General features: G+C 46.5%; 1 protein-coding gene across 13 annotated transcripts in view; it reads left to right on the top strand.

The window, feature by feature from the left end:
- GIGYF2 (GRB10 interacting GYF protein 2) overlaps positions 1-13,780 on the top strand; it is a 452,656-nt gene that overhangs the window by 305,570 nt on the left and 133,306 nt on the right. For all 13 annotated transcript variants that reach the window (XM_063915746.1, XM_063915737.1, XM_063915739.1 and 10 more), the window contains 4 exons: positions 885-1,138; positions 1,390-1,537; positions 1,635-1,795; positions 8,290-8,384. In XM_063915746.1, coding sequence (XP_063771816.1) covers positions 885-1,138; positions 1,390-1,537; positions 1,635-1,795; positions 8,290-8,384 — 658 coding nt within the window. The remainder of the gene's footprint in view (positions 1-884; positions 1,139-1,389; positions 1,538-1,634; positions 1,796-8,289; positions 8,385-13,780) is intronic.

Here is a 13,780-nt window from a genome sequence, read left to right as displayed (position 1 = left end):
TATGTTATCAATAGAAACAACTGTTCCAAAAAAAGTGTTTATCTGTATGTATAAAAATAAATTAGTTAATGAAAATAAGTTAAGCCCAGTGAACCAGAACAACGGAAAGGAGAATGAGTCCATTGGTAGTGGGGTTAATAAGTCATGTTTAGCATTGTGACATTAGGTTACATATTTGAGTAGACTGATGTTTTCATCTCTTTATTTCATAAAATACTTTATTTTAAATCATGAACCCACTTATACCCTTCTAATACTCACATTCACCTCATCATTGGTATCCAGCGTGACTGCGCTATTTCCAGCTTAAACAATGGCTAAATTCAACAAATTAAAAAAATAAAAATTCTTGAATTTTTGTATTGCTGCAACTGCCAGTATTCTTTTGTATCATTATCAAGCTCATCTCTTCAGCTGTTCACAGCAGGCGAAGTAGAACATATTTACTCTTTAGATGTTCTTATGACCTAAAATCATTGTCAGTCCTAATAAGATGTTAACTGTTACTCAAGTATCCCCTAAAGTTGGTCTATACAGCACACCACAAATTTGCTTAATTCCTTAATTGGAGTACATTTATACAATTTATACCTTTTTTTCTTTTAAATGTTTAAAACCTCTCCTATGATTAGCTTTGTATGTTGTAACAGTTACTAGCACAGGTAAAAAATTATGTTGCGTTGCATTTAAGACTAAAGAGTGGTGTTATTTGTATTGGATGTAGAGAATTTAGGCTTTAAGCTGTTCTAGACTGGCAAGTGAAAGCCACATGGCAATTAGTGAAACAGTCCAGTATGTTTCCTTTTGTCTATTTGCTTTCTTAGTCTACTGTATAATTATTGATTTGTCTTTTATTGTATCTATTGCATTGTTTGTCCCTGCAGATTCTAATTTACATGGTCCCAGAGGTTCACTTGAGTCAACAGCTTCTTGTATACCTCAATCCCCATCTCCTGTATTTAGCCAAAGCACTGCTGCTCAACAAGTTAAAGATCCTCATCAAGGACTAGCCATTCATTCCTCGCCTCCTCTCCAGATAAGCACCTCATCAGGGCCTGCTTATCCTTCAGGTTGTGCGGCTCCGGGAATGGGCGCACTACACCCTGATGAAGAGGACGGACTAGAACATCTAGAACAGGTAAAATACTAGAGGAGAAGTCTAATAAGGACATTGTAGACTTCCTGTTAATATGTGTGTCTTAAAATATTTAATATGTCACAGTTTTTATTTAATTCATTATTCTCCCTGTATATTAAGCAGCAAATGGAGCTCAGTAGCTGATAAGCAACTAATAATTAAACATTATTATGAGTACCTTTCTGTTGTAATGCTGTGATCTCCCACCAACTTATTAAGATTACTGATAAGTCATTTGTAACCATTTGCAGCAGGCACAACAGATGGTGGCGTACCTGCAGGACGGGACGCTAGATGATGACAGGTTAACAGGGAAAGCACCAGAGCACAGAATAAAAGGACCATCTCTAGACAACCAGCAGAAGTGGTTCTACAAAGATCCGCAGGGAGAAATCCAGGGTGAGTGTTGTCCTTCCTTACGCTCTTGCATAATTGAATGTTAAAGAGAGGTTTGTTTTGTGTTATGCATTTCAAACCATAATTGTCTATTTCATAGGTCCTTTTAATAATCGAGAGATGGCAGAATGGTATCAAGCTGGATACTTTCCCATGACATTATTGCTAAGGAGAGTTTGTGACGATGCCTTTCAGACACTTGGTGATCTAATTAAATTATGGGGCAGAGTTCCATTCATCACCCCCGCGGCTCCTAGAATAGTAAGTCATCCTTCCTCTGTCCTGTTAAATCAGATAGCTTGTTTCTTACAGCACAGTATTCTTGTTTCTCATTCGTCCTAGAGGATGCTGGGGTCCACTTCAGTGCCATGGGGTATAGACTGTTCCGCAGGAGCCATGGGCACTTTAAGACTTTTCTAGAGTGTGAACTGGCTCCTCCCTCTATGCCCCTTCTCCAGACCTCAGTTTAGAAAATGTGCCCAGGCAGACTGGTCGCACTCCAGTGGAGCTCTACTGAGTTTCACTGAAAAGACTGTTAGGTTTTTTTATTTTCAGGGAGACTGCTGGCAACAGTCTACCTGCTTCGTGGGACTTAGGGGGAAGAAGTAGGGACCAACTTCCTAAAGAGTTTCATGGCTCTGCTTCTTGCTGACAGGACACCATTAGCTCCTGAAGGGTACTGAACACTAGCTGCGGCTATGCGCTCACTCTCACAGCACGCCGTCATCCCCCTAACAGAGCCAGAAGTCAGAAGACGCGTGAGTATTATTACCGGAGATCTGCAAGAGGGACTTCCGGTCATCGTGATGGTTCAATGTACCGTGCAGTGAGCAGGAACGCTGCGCGGACATGCTATCCATACACAGCGCACAGCAGGGCGCGGTGGGCACCCTGGGCAGCATGAAAACCTACTCTGACTGGCAAAAAGGTAGCATATTGGGCCGTGGCACAATCTTACACCCCCGCGAGTATAAATATATTAGTCATATATTCTGAGGGGAAACGTGCCATTACAGGGGGCGGGGCTTCCTCCTCATTCAGCCAGCACACTGCTCAGCGCCATTTTCTCCAAGCAAGCTGCAGGGGAAGAAACGCTGGTCCTCCTCCACTTCTGAACCAAGTATCAGGGTACAAAAAGGGGGGGGGGGGGGCACAGTGTAAATTGGTGCTGTATTGTTAATTTGGCATTATAAAGGCGCTACAGGTCTCTGTGGACATTTTATATTACACAGGGAGTTTAGTCATTAGTGCTGAGTTGTGAACTGGCAAATCCTATCTGTGTCCTTCTGACAGATTTTACTGTGGGTCTCTCCCCTATAAGCCCCGGAGTGTCTGTGGTGTGTTTGTGCACGTGTGTGACATGTCTGAGGCAGGGAGCTCTTCCCCTGAGGGAGCCATTTTAGGGACACAGAGTTGTAATGTGGTGACGCTGCAGGCACACCACGAGCCTGAATGGGTGAAACAATTACGTGATAGTGTGAATCATATCAGTAAGAGATTGGATAAGTCTAAGTCTCATGCAGAAACCTGGAAAAAATCCGTGGAAGATGTGATTTTTATTAGTTCTGCCTTTTCATCCACAGGGGACCCCTCTGGGTCACATAAAAGGTCATTTGCACAAGAAGTACAAACTGATACCGACACGGACTCTGATTCCTGTGTCGACACTAGTGATTCCAGGGGAATAGATCCAAAATTAGCGAAAAACATTCAGTACACGATTGTTGCTATAAATGAGGTCTTATAAGTTACGGAGCCCCTTCCTTTACCTCAGGAGAATTCTTACTTTTATAAAGAAAAGAAAATTAACGTAACTTTTCCTCCATCTCATGAGCTGAACACTCTTTGAGGGAGTCTGGGTAAACCCTGAAAAGAAATTTCAGATTCCCAAAAGAATTCAGGTAGCTTATCCTTTCCCGGCAGAGGACAGGAAAAGGTGGGAGTCACCCCCCATTTTAGACAGTGCCCTGTCACGATTAACTAAAAAGGTGATTCTCCCTGCGCCTGGGACGGCTTCCCTAAAGGAGCCGGCAGACCGCAAGTTAGAGACTACGTTAAAATCCATTTATGTGGCCAATGGAACACTACTCAGGCCTACCATTGCCTGTGCGTGGGTGAGTAGTGCTATTTTAAAGTGGTCAGAAAACTTGTCATCAGAGATTGACACAATAGATAGAGACGAGATTCTCCTAACGTTGGGTCATATCAAAGACACTGCTGCGTATATGCTAGAAGCCATGAAAGATATTGGTCTCTTGGGATCAAAAGCCGCTACCATGGCTGTTTCAGCAAGAAGGGCGTTGTGGATTCGCCAATGGAATGCTGACGCAGATTCCAAAAGGAATATGGAGGCTCTCCCGTATAAAGGTGAGGCCTTGTTTGGAGATGGGCTGGATGCTTTAGTTTCTGCGGCTACCGCAGGTAAGTCGACATTCTTGCCGTATGCTCCTGCACAGGCGAAAGACACATCACTCTCAGATGCAGTCCTTTCGGCCCAATAAATACAAAAAGGGTAAAGGTTCCCCTTTCTTTGCGGGTACAGGAAGGGGAAAAGGAAAAAAAGTCTGCAGCGTCTCCAGGATCACAGGAGCAAAAATCAACCCCTGCTTCTGCCAAATCTTCAGCATGACGCTGGGGCTCCCTTGCGGGAGTCCGCTCAGGTGGGGGCACGTCTGAAACTTTTCAGTCAGTTCTGGGTTCAATCTGGCCTGGACCCGTGGATCTTACATATTGTGTCCCACGGGTACAAACTGGAGTTTCAAGACGTTCCCCTATGCCAATTTTTCAAATCGGCCTTACCAGCTTCTCTCCCAGACAGGGAAGTAGTAGCAGCAGCAATACAAAAATTATGTCGGGGTCAAATCATTGTCCTGGTTCCCTTGTCACAACAAGGGAAGGGTTTTATTCAAGCCTCTTTGTAGTTCCGAAGCCGGACGGCTCAGTCAGACCGATTCTAAACCTGAAATCTCTGAATCTCTACCTGCAAAGGTTCAAGTTCAAGATGGAATCTCTGAGGGCAGTGATTTCCAGTCTGGAGGAAGGGGATTTCATGGTGTCAGTGGACATCAAGGATGCCTACTTACATGTTCCCATTTATCCTCCACATCAAGCTTATCTGAGATTCGCGATACAGGATTGTCTTTACCAATTTTCAAACGTTACAGTTTGGACTCTCCACGGCACCGAAGGTGTTCACCAAGGTGATGGCGGAGGTGATGGTCCTCCTTCGACAGAAAGGAGTCAATATAATTCCTTACCTGGACGATCTCCTGATAAAAGCGAGGTTCAGGGAAAAGTTTGTGCAGAACATTGCACTCTCCCTGACAGTACATCAACAACACGGTTGGATCATAAATTTTCCAAAGTCACAGTTGGAACCGATGACAAGATTGTACTTTCTGGGGATGATACTGGACACAGAAGTACAGAGGGTAATTCTTCCAGTAGAAAAGGCTCTGGAAATCCAGAGAATGGTCAAACAAATTCTGAAACCAGCAAGAGTGTCGATTCATCAATGCATTCGGTTGTTGGGAAAGATTGTAGCGGCCTATGAGGCCATACAGTTTGGCCGATTCCATGCCAGAGTATTCCAGTGGGACCTGTTGGACAAGTGGTCCGGATCCCACCTACACATGCACCGGAAGATAATCCTGTCATCCAAAGCCAGAATTTCGCTCCTGTGGTGGCTGCACAGTTCTCACCTACTAGAGGGATGCAGGTTCGGGGTTCAGGACTGGGTCCTAGTAACCACGGATGCAAGTCTCCGAGTCTGGGGTGCAGTCACACGGAGAAAGCTTCCAAGGAAGATGGTCAAGTCAGGAAACCTGTCTTCACATAAACGTTCTGGAGTTGTGAGAGCCATTTACAACTGCCTCCTACAAGCGGGGCATCTTCTTCAAGATCAGCCCATACAGATCCAGTCGGACAATGTAACAGCAGTCGTGTACATAAACTGTCAGGGCGGAACGAAAAGCAGAGCGGCGATGGCAGAGGTGACAAAGATCCTCCTCTGGGCAGAAAGACATGCAAGAGCTCTGTCGGCAAGTTTCATTCCGGGAGTGGACAACTGGGAAGCAGACTTCCTCAGCAGACACGATCTCAATCCAAGAGAATGGGGCCTCCACCAAGAAGTCTTCGCAGAGGTGACAGGTCTTTGGGGAGTTCCTCAAGTAGACATGATGGCATCTCGTCTCAACAAGAAGCTTCAGAGATGTTGTTCCAGGTCGAGAGACCCTCAAGCAATAGCAGTGGATGCACTGGTGACCCAGTGGGTGTTTCGGTTGGTGTATGTCTTTCCTTCACTTCTACTAATACCAAAAGTACTCAAGATCATAAGAAGAACAAGGGATCGAGCGATCCTCATTGTCCCAGACTGGCCAAGGAGGTCTTGGTATCCAGATCTTCAGGAGTTGCTCATAGAAGATCCTCTGCCTCTTCCTCTTCGCGAGGACCTGCTGTAGCAGGGGCCGTGTGTGTAGCAAGACTTACCACGGCTACGTTTGACGGCATGGCTGTTGAGTGCCGGATCCTAGCCCGAAAGGGTATTCCCAAAGAAGTCATTCCCACTCTGATTCAGGCCAGGAAAGGAGTATTTGGAGAAAATATGTGTCTTGGTGTGAATCCAAGAAGGCTCCTACGGAAGAGTTTCAGTTAGGAAGTTTTCTCCATTTTCTGCAGGCAAGTGTGGATGCGGGCCTAAGATTGGATTCAATCAAGGTCCAGATTTCGGCCTTGTCTGTTTTCTTTCAGAAACAATTGGCCTCCCTTCCAGAAGTTCAGACGTTCGTGAAAGGGGTTCTGCACATCCAACCTCCATTTGTGCCTCCAGTGGCACCATGGGATCTTAACGTGGTGTTGCAGTTCCTTCAATCAGATTGGTTTGAACCTCTACAGGAGATAGAGTTGAAGTTTCTCACTTGGAAAGTGGTCATGCTGTTGGCCTTGGCATCCGCAAGGAGGGTGTCTGAGTTAGGGGCCTTGTCTCACAAGAGTCCTTACTTGATCTTCCATGAAGATAGGGCTGAGTTAAGAAATCGTCGGCAATTTCTTCCGAAAGTGGTTTTTCTTTCCATATAAACCAACCTATTGTGGTGCCAGTGGCTACTGACACCTTCGCTGTGTCAAAGTCTCTGGATGTGGTCAGAGCTTTGAAAATTTATATTGCAAGAACAGCTCGAATATAGAAAACAGAGGCTCTGTTTGTCCTGTATGCTCCCAACAAGATTGTGTGTCCTGTTTCTAAGCAGACCATTGCGCGCTGGATCAGAGGTACGATTCAGCACGCTCATTCCACGGCAGGATTGCCTATACCAAATTCGGTGAATGCCCATTCTACTAGAAAGGTGGGCTCATCCTGGTTGGCTGCCCGGGGGGGCTCGGCATTACAACTTTGCCGAGCAGCTACTTGGTCAGGTGAAAACACGTTTGCTAAGTTTTACAAGTTTAACACCTTGGCCGATGAGGACCTAAAGTTTGGTCAATTGGTGCTGCAGGGTCATCCGCACTCTCCCGCCCATACTGGAGCTTTGGTATAACCCCATGGTACTGAAATGGAGCCCAGCATCCTCTAGGACGTATGAGAAAACAGGATTTTAATACCTACCGGTAAATCCTTTTCTCCTAGTCCGTAGAGGATGCTGGGCACCCGGCCCAGTGCGTTCTTTACCTGCAGTTATTGTTTTGCTAAGTTGTTTCAGCACGGTTGCTGTTATGTTCATGCTCGTTGGCATGGGTTTTGTTGAATGCCATGTTGTGCAGCATGGTTGAAGTGTGAGCTGGTATGAATCTCACCGTTAATTTAAAAGTAAATCCTTTTCTCGAAATGTCCGTCTCCCTGGGCACAGTTCCTATACTGAGGTCTGGAGGAGGGGCAAAAAGGGAGGAGCCAGTTCACACTCTAGAAAAGTCTTAAAGTGCCCATGGCTCCTGTGGAACAGTCTATACCCCATGGTACTGAAGTGGACCCCAGCATCCTCTAAGGACTAGGAGAAAAGGATATACCGGTAGGTATTAAAATCCTGTTTTTGTTTCTCATTCATCCACTTTTGGGGGTTACTTTGCAGTGTGGGGGGTGCTGACACACAAAAAAAAAAGCACTGCTGTAAAACACAAACTTGTTTGCAGATTGATTTCCTCCTTGGCCGGCTTTGCTGTGAGAAAAGCCACCCAGCATTGTCCGGGCAGCAGTCTTCTGATTAATAACTGATTTTTTTTCCTTTGGAATATTGCACTAAGTGAGTATCCGATTACCAGCTGCAACTTCCAATATTATTTGCAACAGTGTGGCATCTTACATTATAACACTCCTAGATTAAGAATAGCAAATTCTACATATTAATCTATACATATAATAAAACTGTAAGGGTTGTGTCTGTACATAGCATTTTTTTATTTTATTTTTTATTTTAAATATACTTCTAGGGAAAATCACTTTTTATTTTATTATGTACTGGCTCATGCGTTGTGAGGGTTTGTGAAGTTGTGAAATACTGAGACTGCTGATCTGCCCATGACAAAACCTCTTCAACTTCTACTTAAGTCACAAGCAAAACATAACTCCGTACAAGATTACTATCCCCATCTGCTTGTATGAAAGATGTTTTCCCAGTAAACTGGCCATGGCTATGAACGGTACTAATGCAATGATAACCTTTTTCATAGTTAATTGTATGAAAAAAGAATCTTGCCATCGTGTTAGTGAATTTTTTGTTTTGTCTTAAGAATGATCACAAGTAGTAATTTATTTACTTTTTCAGGGAGATTTGGTGGGCCCTGAGCATTTAGGCCGTCATCAGGACATAACGACCCTATACCAGTTACAGCAACTGCACTACCAGCAGTTTCTTATACAGTAAGTGTTTGTTTCTGCTAATATGCTGAAAGGATTCTCTATGCATGTGTTGTATTTCTCATTCAGCAAATAGGAAGACACAGAAAGTAGGGTGTGTTTTACTTCTTGGTGGCCGAGCACTGAAGACATGGACGGTCTCTGCCACCCTATAATTATTTTCTCCTGCTTCCAGTGACCTATATGGGAGGTGGGTGCGTTACTTTTTTTTTTAGTACATTTTCCATATTGGGGGGCAGTTTCATTGTTACCTGGAATGTGGCAAGGCTATGCTCCTACCACCCTCATTCTACCATAGGGGTCCTTCACTCACCTGTGTCCCCTGCATTAGTGGCAGGTAGAATGGACACTTAGTAGCGTGATGTATGTAGGTTTTGAGCTGGTCCTTCCATATTAGTTGTTTAAGGGGTTAAATCGCAGCCCTGTAACCCAAGTAGCCCAAGCGGCTGCTTTTTAACTTATACCTCTTTCATAACAAAAATGCAGGGTCTTGCCCGGGAATACGGTCCCGGGATCATGCAGGGACATTCCCGGGTAAGACGCCTTGCATACCGCAGTCAGCAGACCGGAATATTGCCGGGCTGCTGACGTCAGTGGTGACGTGGCGCTAGAGATCACATGATCTCCAAGTGCCGCCTGTACATAGAGAGTGAACGGGAGCCAGGGCGCATTGACCTGGCTCCCGTTCACACCGCACAGTGAGCCGTGTTAAACACTGGTTCAACCCTGGTTAAGAGCAGGGTTGAAATACCGGGTCACTGGACCCGGTATTTCAACCCCAGTACCCTTTCATACAGCACATGAACACGAGTTATGCGCGTTCATGTGCCAATAACCCGTGTTCAGAAGTGCTGGTGTGAAAGGGGTATGGTGGTCCCATTTATGTAGAAACTAAAGTCCTCTTTCACTATTGTAAGATGGCAATGCAGATGAAGAGCATTCTTGGGCACAGATTCCCAGGAGCGTTCTCCTGCTTGAGGTATGCACAGACTGGCTTCTACACTTGTGACAAGGACATCCAATAGCAGGATTACTTGGGCTACAGCAGCCCCTTTACAGATAGTTTTTATTTCAGCAACAGGACTGTGCCTGCTAAAGCCCATCTTCAGTACTTCCAGCATGCAGATTAGTTCAGCCTCTTGATAAGACTCGCCATTTTAGACCTCCCAGGAGGATGTAGCTGTACTGGCCAACGAGTCTCTTCTCCCCGTCCCCCCTCTCCCGTCCTTGCTATCTTCACAAAGGAGGGTTTGGCCTTTTTACTTTCTCAGTCAGCCACTAGGAGACACTGGAAGCTTCTGACACTGGGATTTAGACGGGTGGCTATAGGGAGCCTGGCTCTTGTAATTTCTTAAGTGTTACAGCTCCTCCCCCTCTATCCCCCATCAGCCCTTAGAATTGTGCCAAGGGAGCCAGTCATGCTTGGCTACGCTGCAGCCTGATTAGATTTTAGGGCTCTGTCACCTCTGTAAAGCCGTCTGTCTCGTCAGCGCTGTGCATTTACAGGCACTTAAGTATTCTACATGTCATTTTAGACCGTGTTAGTTAAGAACAAGTGTACTGCTAGCTGAATATTTAGTACAAGTATTCTGTGATAGACATCCAGTATCTACTGTGCATTGTTATATCTATACTCATACATATTTATATGTAAATTTATAGATATATATATTTCTCTAACGTCCTAAGTGGATGCTGGGGACTCCGTCAGGACCATGGGGAATAGCGGCTCCGCAGGAGACAGGGCACAAAAAGTAAGCTTTTAGGATCACATGGTGTGTACTGGCTCCTCCCCCTATGACCCTCCTCCAAGCCTCAGTTAGGTTTTTGTGCCCGTCCGAGCAGGGTGCAATCTAGGTGGCTCTCCTAAAGAGCTGCTTAGAAAAAGTTTTTTAGGTTTTTTATTTTCAGTGAGTCCTGCTGGCAACAGGCTCACTGCATCGAGGGACTTAGGGGAGAGAATTTCAACTCACCTGCGTGCAGGATGGATTGGATTCTTAGGCTACTGGACACCATTAGCTCCAGAGGGAGTCGGAACACAGGTCTCACCCTGGGGTTCGTCCCGGAGCCGCGCCGCCGACCCCCCTTACAGATGCTGAAGATTGAAGGTCCGGAAACAGGCGGCAGAAGGCTCTTCAGTCTTCATGAAGGTAGCGCACAGCACTGCAGCTGTGCGCCATTGTTGTCACACACTTCACACCAGACGGTCACGGAGGGTGCAGGGCGCTGCTGGGGGCGCCCTGGGCAGCAATATATAATACCTTTTATGGCAAAAGAATACATCACATATAGCCATTAAGGCTATATGTATGTATTTAACCCATGCCAAATGTCTAAAACTCCGGGAGAAAAGCCCGCCGGAATAGGGGGCGGGGCTTATTCTCCTCAGCACACAGCGCCATTTTCCTGCTCAGCTCCGCTGTGAGGAAGGCTCCCAGGACTCTCCCCTGCACTGCACTACAGAAACAGGGTAAAACAGAGAGGGGGGGCATATTTTGGCGATATTTTTATATATTTAAGCGGCTATAAGGAACAACACTTATATAGGGTTGTTCCCATATATATTATAGCGCTTGGGTGTGTGCTGGCAAACTCTCCCTCTGTCTCCCCAAAGGGCTAGTGGGGTCCGGTCTTCGATAAGAGCATTCCCTGTGTGTCTGCTGTGTGTCGGTACGTGTGTGTCGACATGTATGAGGACGATGTTGGCGTGGAGGCAGAGCAATTGCCGATAATGGTGATGTCACCCCCCAGGGAGTCGACACCGGAATGGATGGCTTTGTTTATGGAATTACGTGATAATGTCAGCACATTACAAAAATCAGTTGACGACATGAGACGGCCGGCAAACCAGTTAGTACCTGCCCAGGCGTCTCAGACACCGTCAGGGGCTGTAAAGCGCCCTTTACCTCAGTCGGTCGACACAGACCCAGACACAGACACTGAATCTAGTGTCGACGGTGATGAAACAAACGTATTTTCAAGTAGGGCCACACGTTATATGATCACGGCAATGAAGGAGGCTTTGCATATCTCTGATACTACAAGTACCACAAAAAGGGGTATTATGTGGGGGGTGAAAAAACTACCTGTAGTTTTTCCTGAATCAGAGGAATTAAATGATGTATGTGATGAAGCGTGGGTTAACCCAGATAGAAAAATGCTAATTTCAAAAAAGTTATTAGCATTATACCCTTTCCCGCCAGAGGTTAGGGCGCGCTGGGAAACACCCCCTAGGGTGGACAAGGCGCTCACACGCTTATCGAAACAAGTGGCGTTACCGTCTCCTGATACGGCCGCCCTCAAGGATCCAGCTGATAGGAGGCTGGAAACTACCCTGAAAAGTATATACACTCATACTGGTGTTATACTGCGACCAGCCATCGCCTCAGCCTGGATGTGCAGTGCTGGGGTCGTCTGGTTGGATTCCCTGACTGAAAATATTGATACCTTGGATAGGGACAGTATTTTATTGACTATAGAGCAATTAAAGGATGCTTTCCTTTATATGCGAGATGCGCAGAGAGATATTTGCACTCTGGCATCGAGAGTAAATGCGATGTCCATATCTGCCAGAAGGAGTTTATGGACGCGACAGTGGTCAGGTGATGCGGATTCCAAACGACATATGGAAGTATTGCCGTATAAAGGGGAGGAATTATTTGGCGTCGGTCTATCGGATCTGGTGGCTACGGCAACTGCCGGAAAATCCACTTTTTTACCTCAGACCCCCTCCCAACAGAAAAAGACAGTCTTTTCAGCCGCAGTCCTTTCGTTCCTATAAGAACAAGCGGACAAAAGGACAGTCATATCTGCCTCGGGGCAGAGGAAGGGGTAAGAGAGGGCAGCAAGCAGCCCCTGCCCAGGAACAGAAGCCCTCCCAGGGTTCTGCAAAGCCCTCAGCATGACGCTGGGGCCTTACAAGCGGACTCAGGAACGGTGGGGGGTCGACTCAAGAATTTCAGCGCACAGTGGGCTTGCTCACAGGTGGACCCCTGGATTCTACAGGTAGTATCTCAGGGTTACAGGTTGGAATTCGAGAAGTCTCCCCCTCGCCGGTTCCTAAAGTCTGCTTTGCCAACGTCTCCCTCGGACAGGGCGACGGTATTGGAAGCCATTCACAAGCTGTTTGCTCAGCAGGTGATAGTCAAGGTACCCCTCCTACAACAGGGAAAGGGGTATTACTCCACGCTATTTGTGGTACCGAAGCCGGACGGCTCGGTAAGACCTATTCTAAATCTCAAATCTTTGAACCTGTACATACAAAAATTCAAGTTCAAGATGGAGTCACTCAGAGCAGTGATAGCGAATCTGGAAGAAGGGGACTTTATGGTGTCCCTGGACATAAAGGACGCTTACCTGCATGTCCCAATTTGCCCTTCACATCAAGGGTACCTCAGGTTCGTGGTGCAAAACTGTCATTATCAGTTTCAGACGCTGCCGTTTGGATTGTCCACGGCACCTCGGGTCTTTACCAAGGTAATGGCCGAAATGATGATCCTTCTACGAAGAAGAGGCGTATTAATTATCCCTTACTTGGACGATCTCCTGATAAGGGCAAGATCCAGAGAACAGCTGGAAGACGGAGTAGCACTAACCCAACTAGTGCTGCAACAACACAGGTGGATTCTGAATTTTCCAAAATCTCAGTTGACCCCGACGACACGTCTGCTGTTCCTGGGAATGATTCTGGACACGGTTCAGAAAAAGGTATTTCTTCCGGAGGAGAAAGCCAGGGAGTTATCCGAACTTGTCAGGAACCTCCTAAAACCAGGGACAGTGTCTGTGCATCAATGCACAAGAGTCCTGGGAAAGATGGTGGCTTCTTACGAAGCGATTCCATTCGGCAGATTCCACGCACGAACGTTTCAGTGGGATCTGCTGGACAAATGGTCCGGATCGCATCTGCAGATGCATCAGCGCATAACCTTATCGCCACGGACAAGGGTGTCTCTTCTGTGGTGGTTGCAGAGTGCTCATCTGTTAGAGGGCCGCAGATTCGGCATACAGGACTGGGTCCTGGTGACCACGGATGCCAGTCTGAGAGGCTGGGGAGCGGTCACACAAGGAAGAAACTTCCAGGGAGTATGGTCAAGCCTGGAGATGTCTCTTCACATAAATATACTGGAGCTAAGAGCGATTTACAATGCTCTAAGTCTGGCAAAACCCCTGCTTCAGGGTCAGCCGGTGTTGATCCAGTCGGACAACATCACGGCAGTCGCCCACGTAAACAGACAGGGCGGCACAAGAAGCAGGACAGCAATGGCAGAAGCTGCAAGGATTTTTCGCTGGGCGGAAGATCATGTGATAGCACTGTCAGCAGTATTCATTCCGGGAGTGGACAACTGGGAAGCAGACTTCCTCAGCAGACACGATCTACACCCGGGAGAGTGGGGACTTCA

This window comes from Pseudophryne corroboree, chromosome 4 (assembly GCF_028390025.1).
Source record: "Pseudophryne corroboree isolate aPseCor3 chromosome 4, aPseCor3.hap2, whole genome shotgun sequence".
NCBI classification, from domain to species: Eukaryota; Metazoa; Chordata; class Amphibia; order Anura; family Myobatrachidae; genus Pseudophryne; species Pseudophryne corroboree.
The sequence above is the reverse complement of the archived record's forward strand: the minus strand, read 5'-3'. Positions and strand labels throughout refer to the sequence as shown.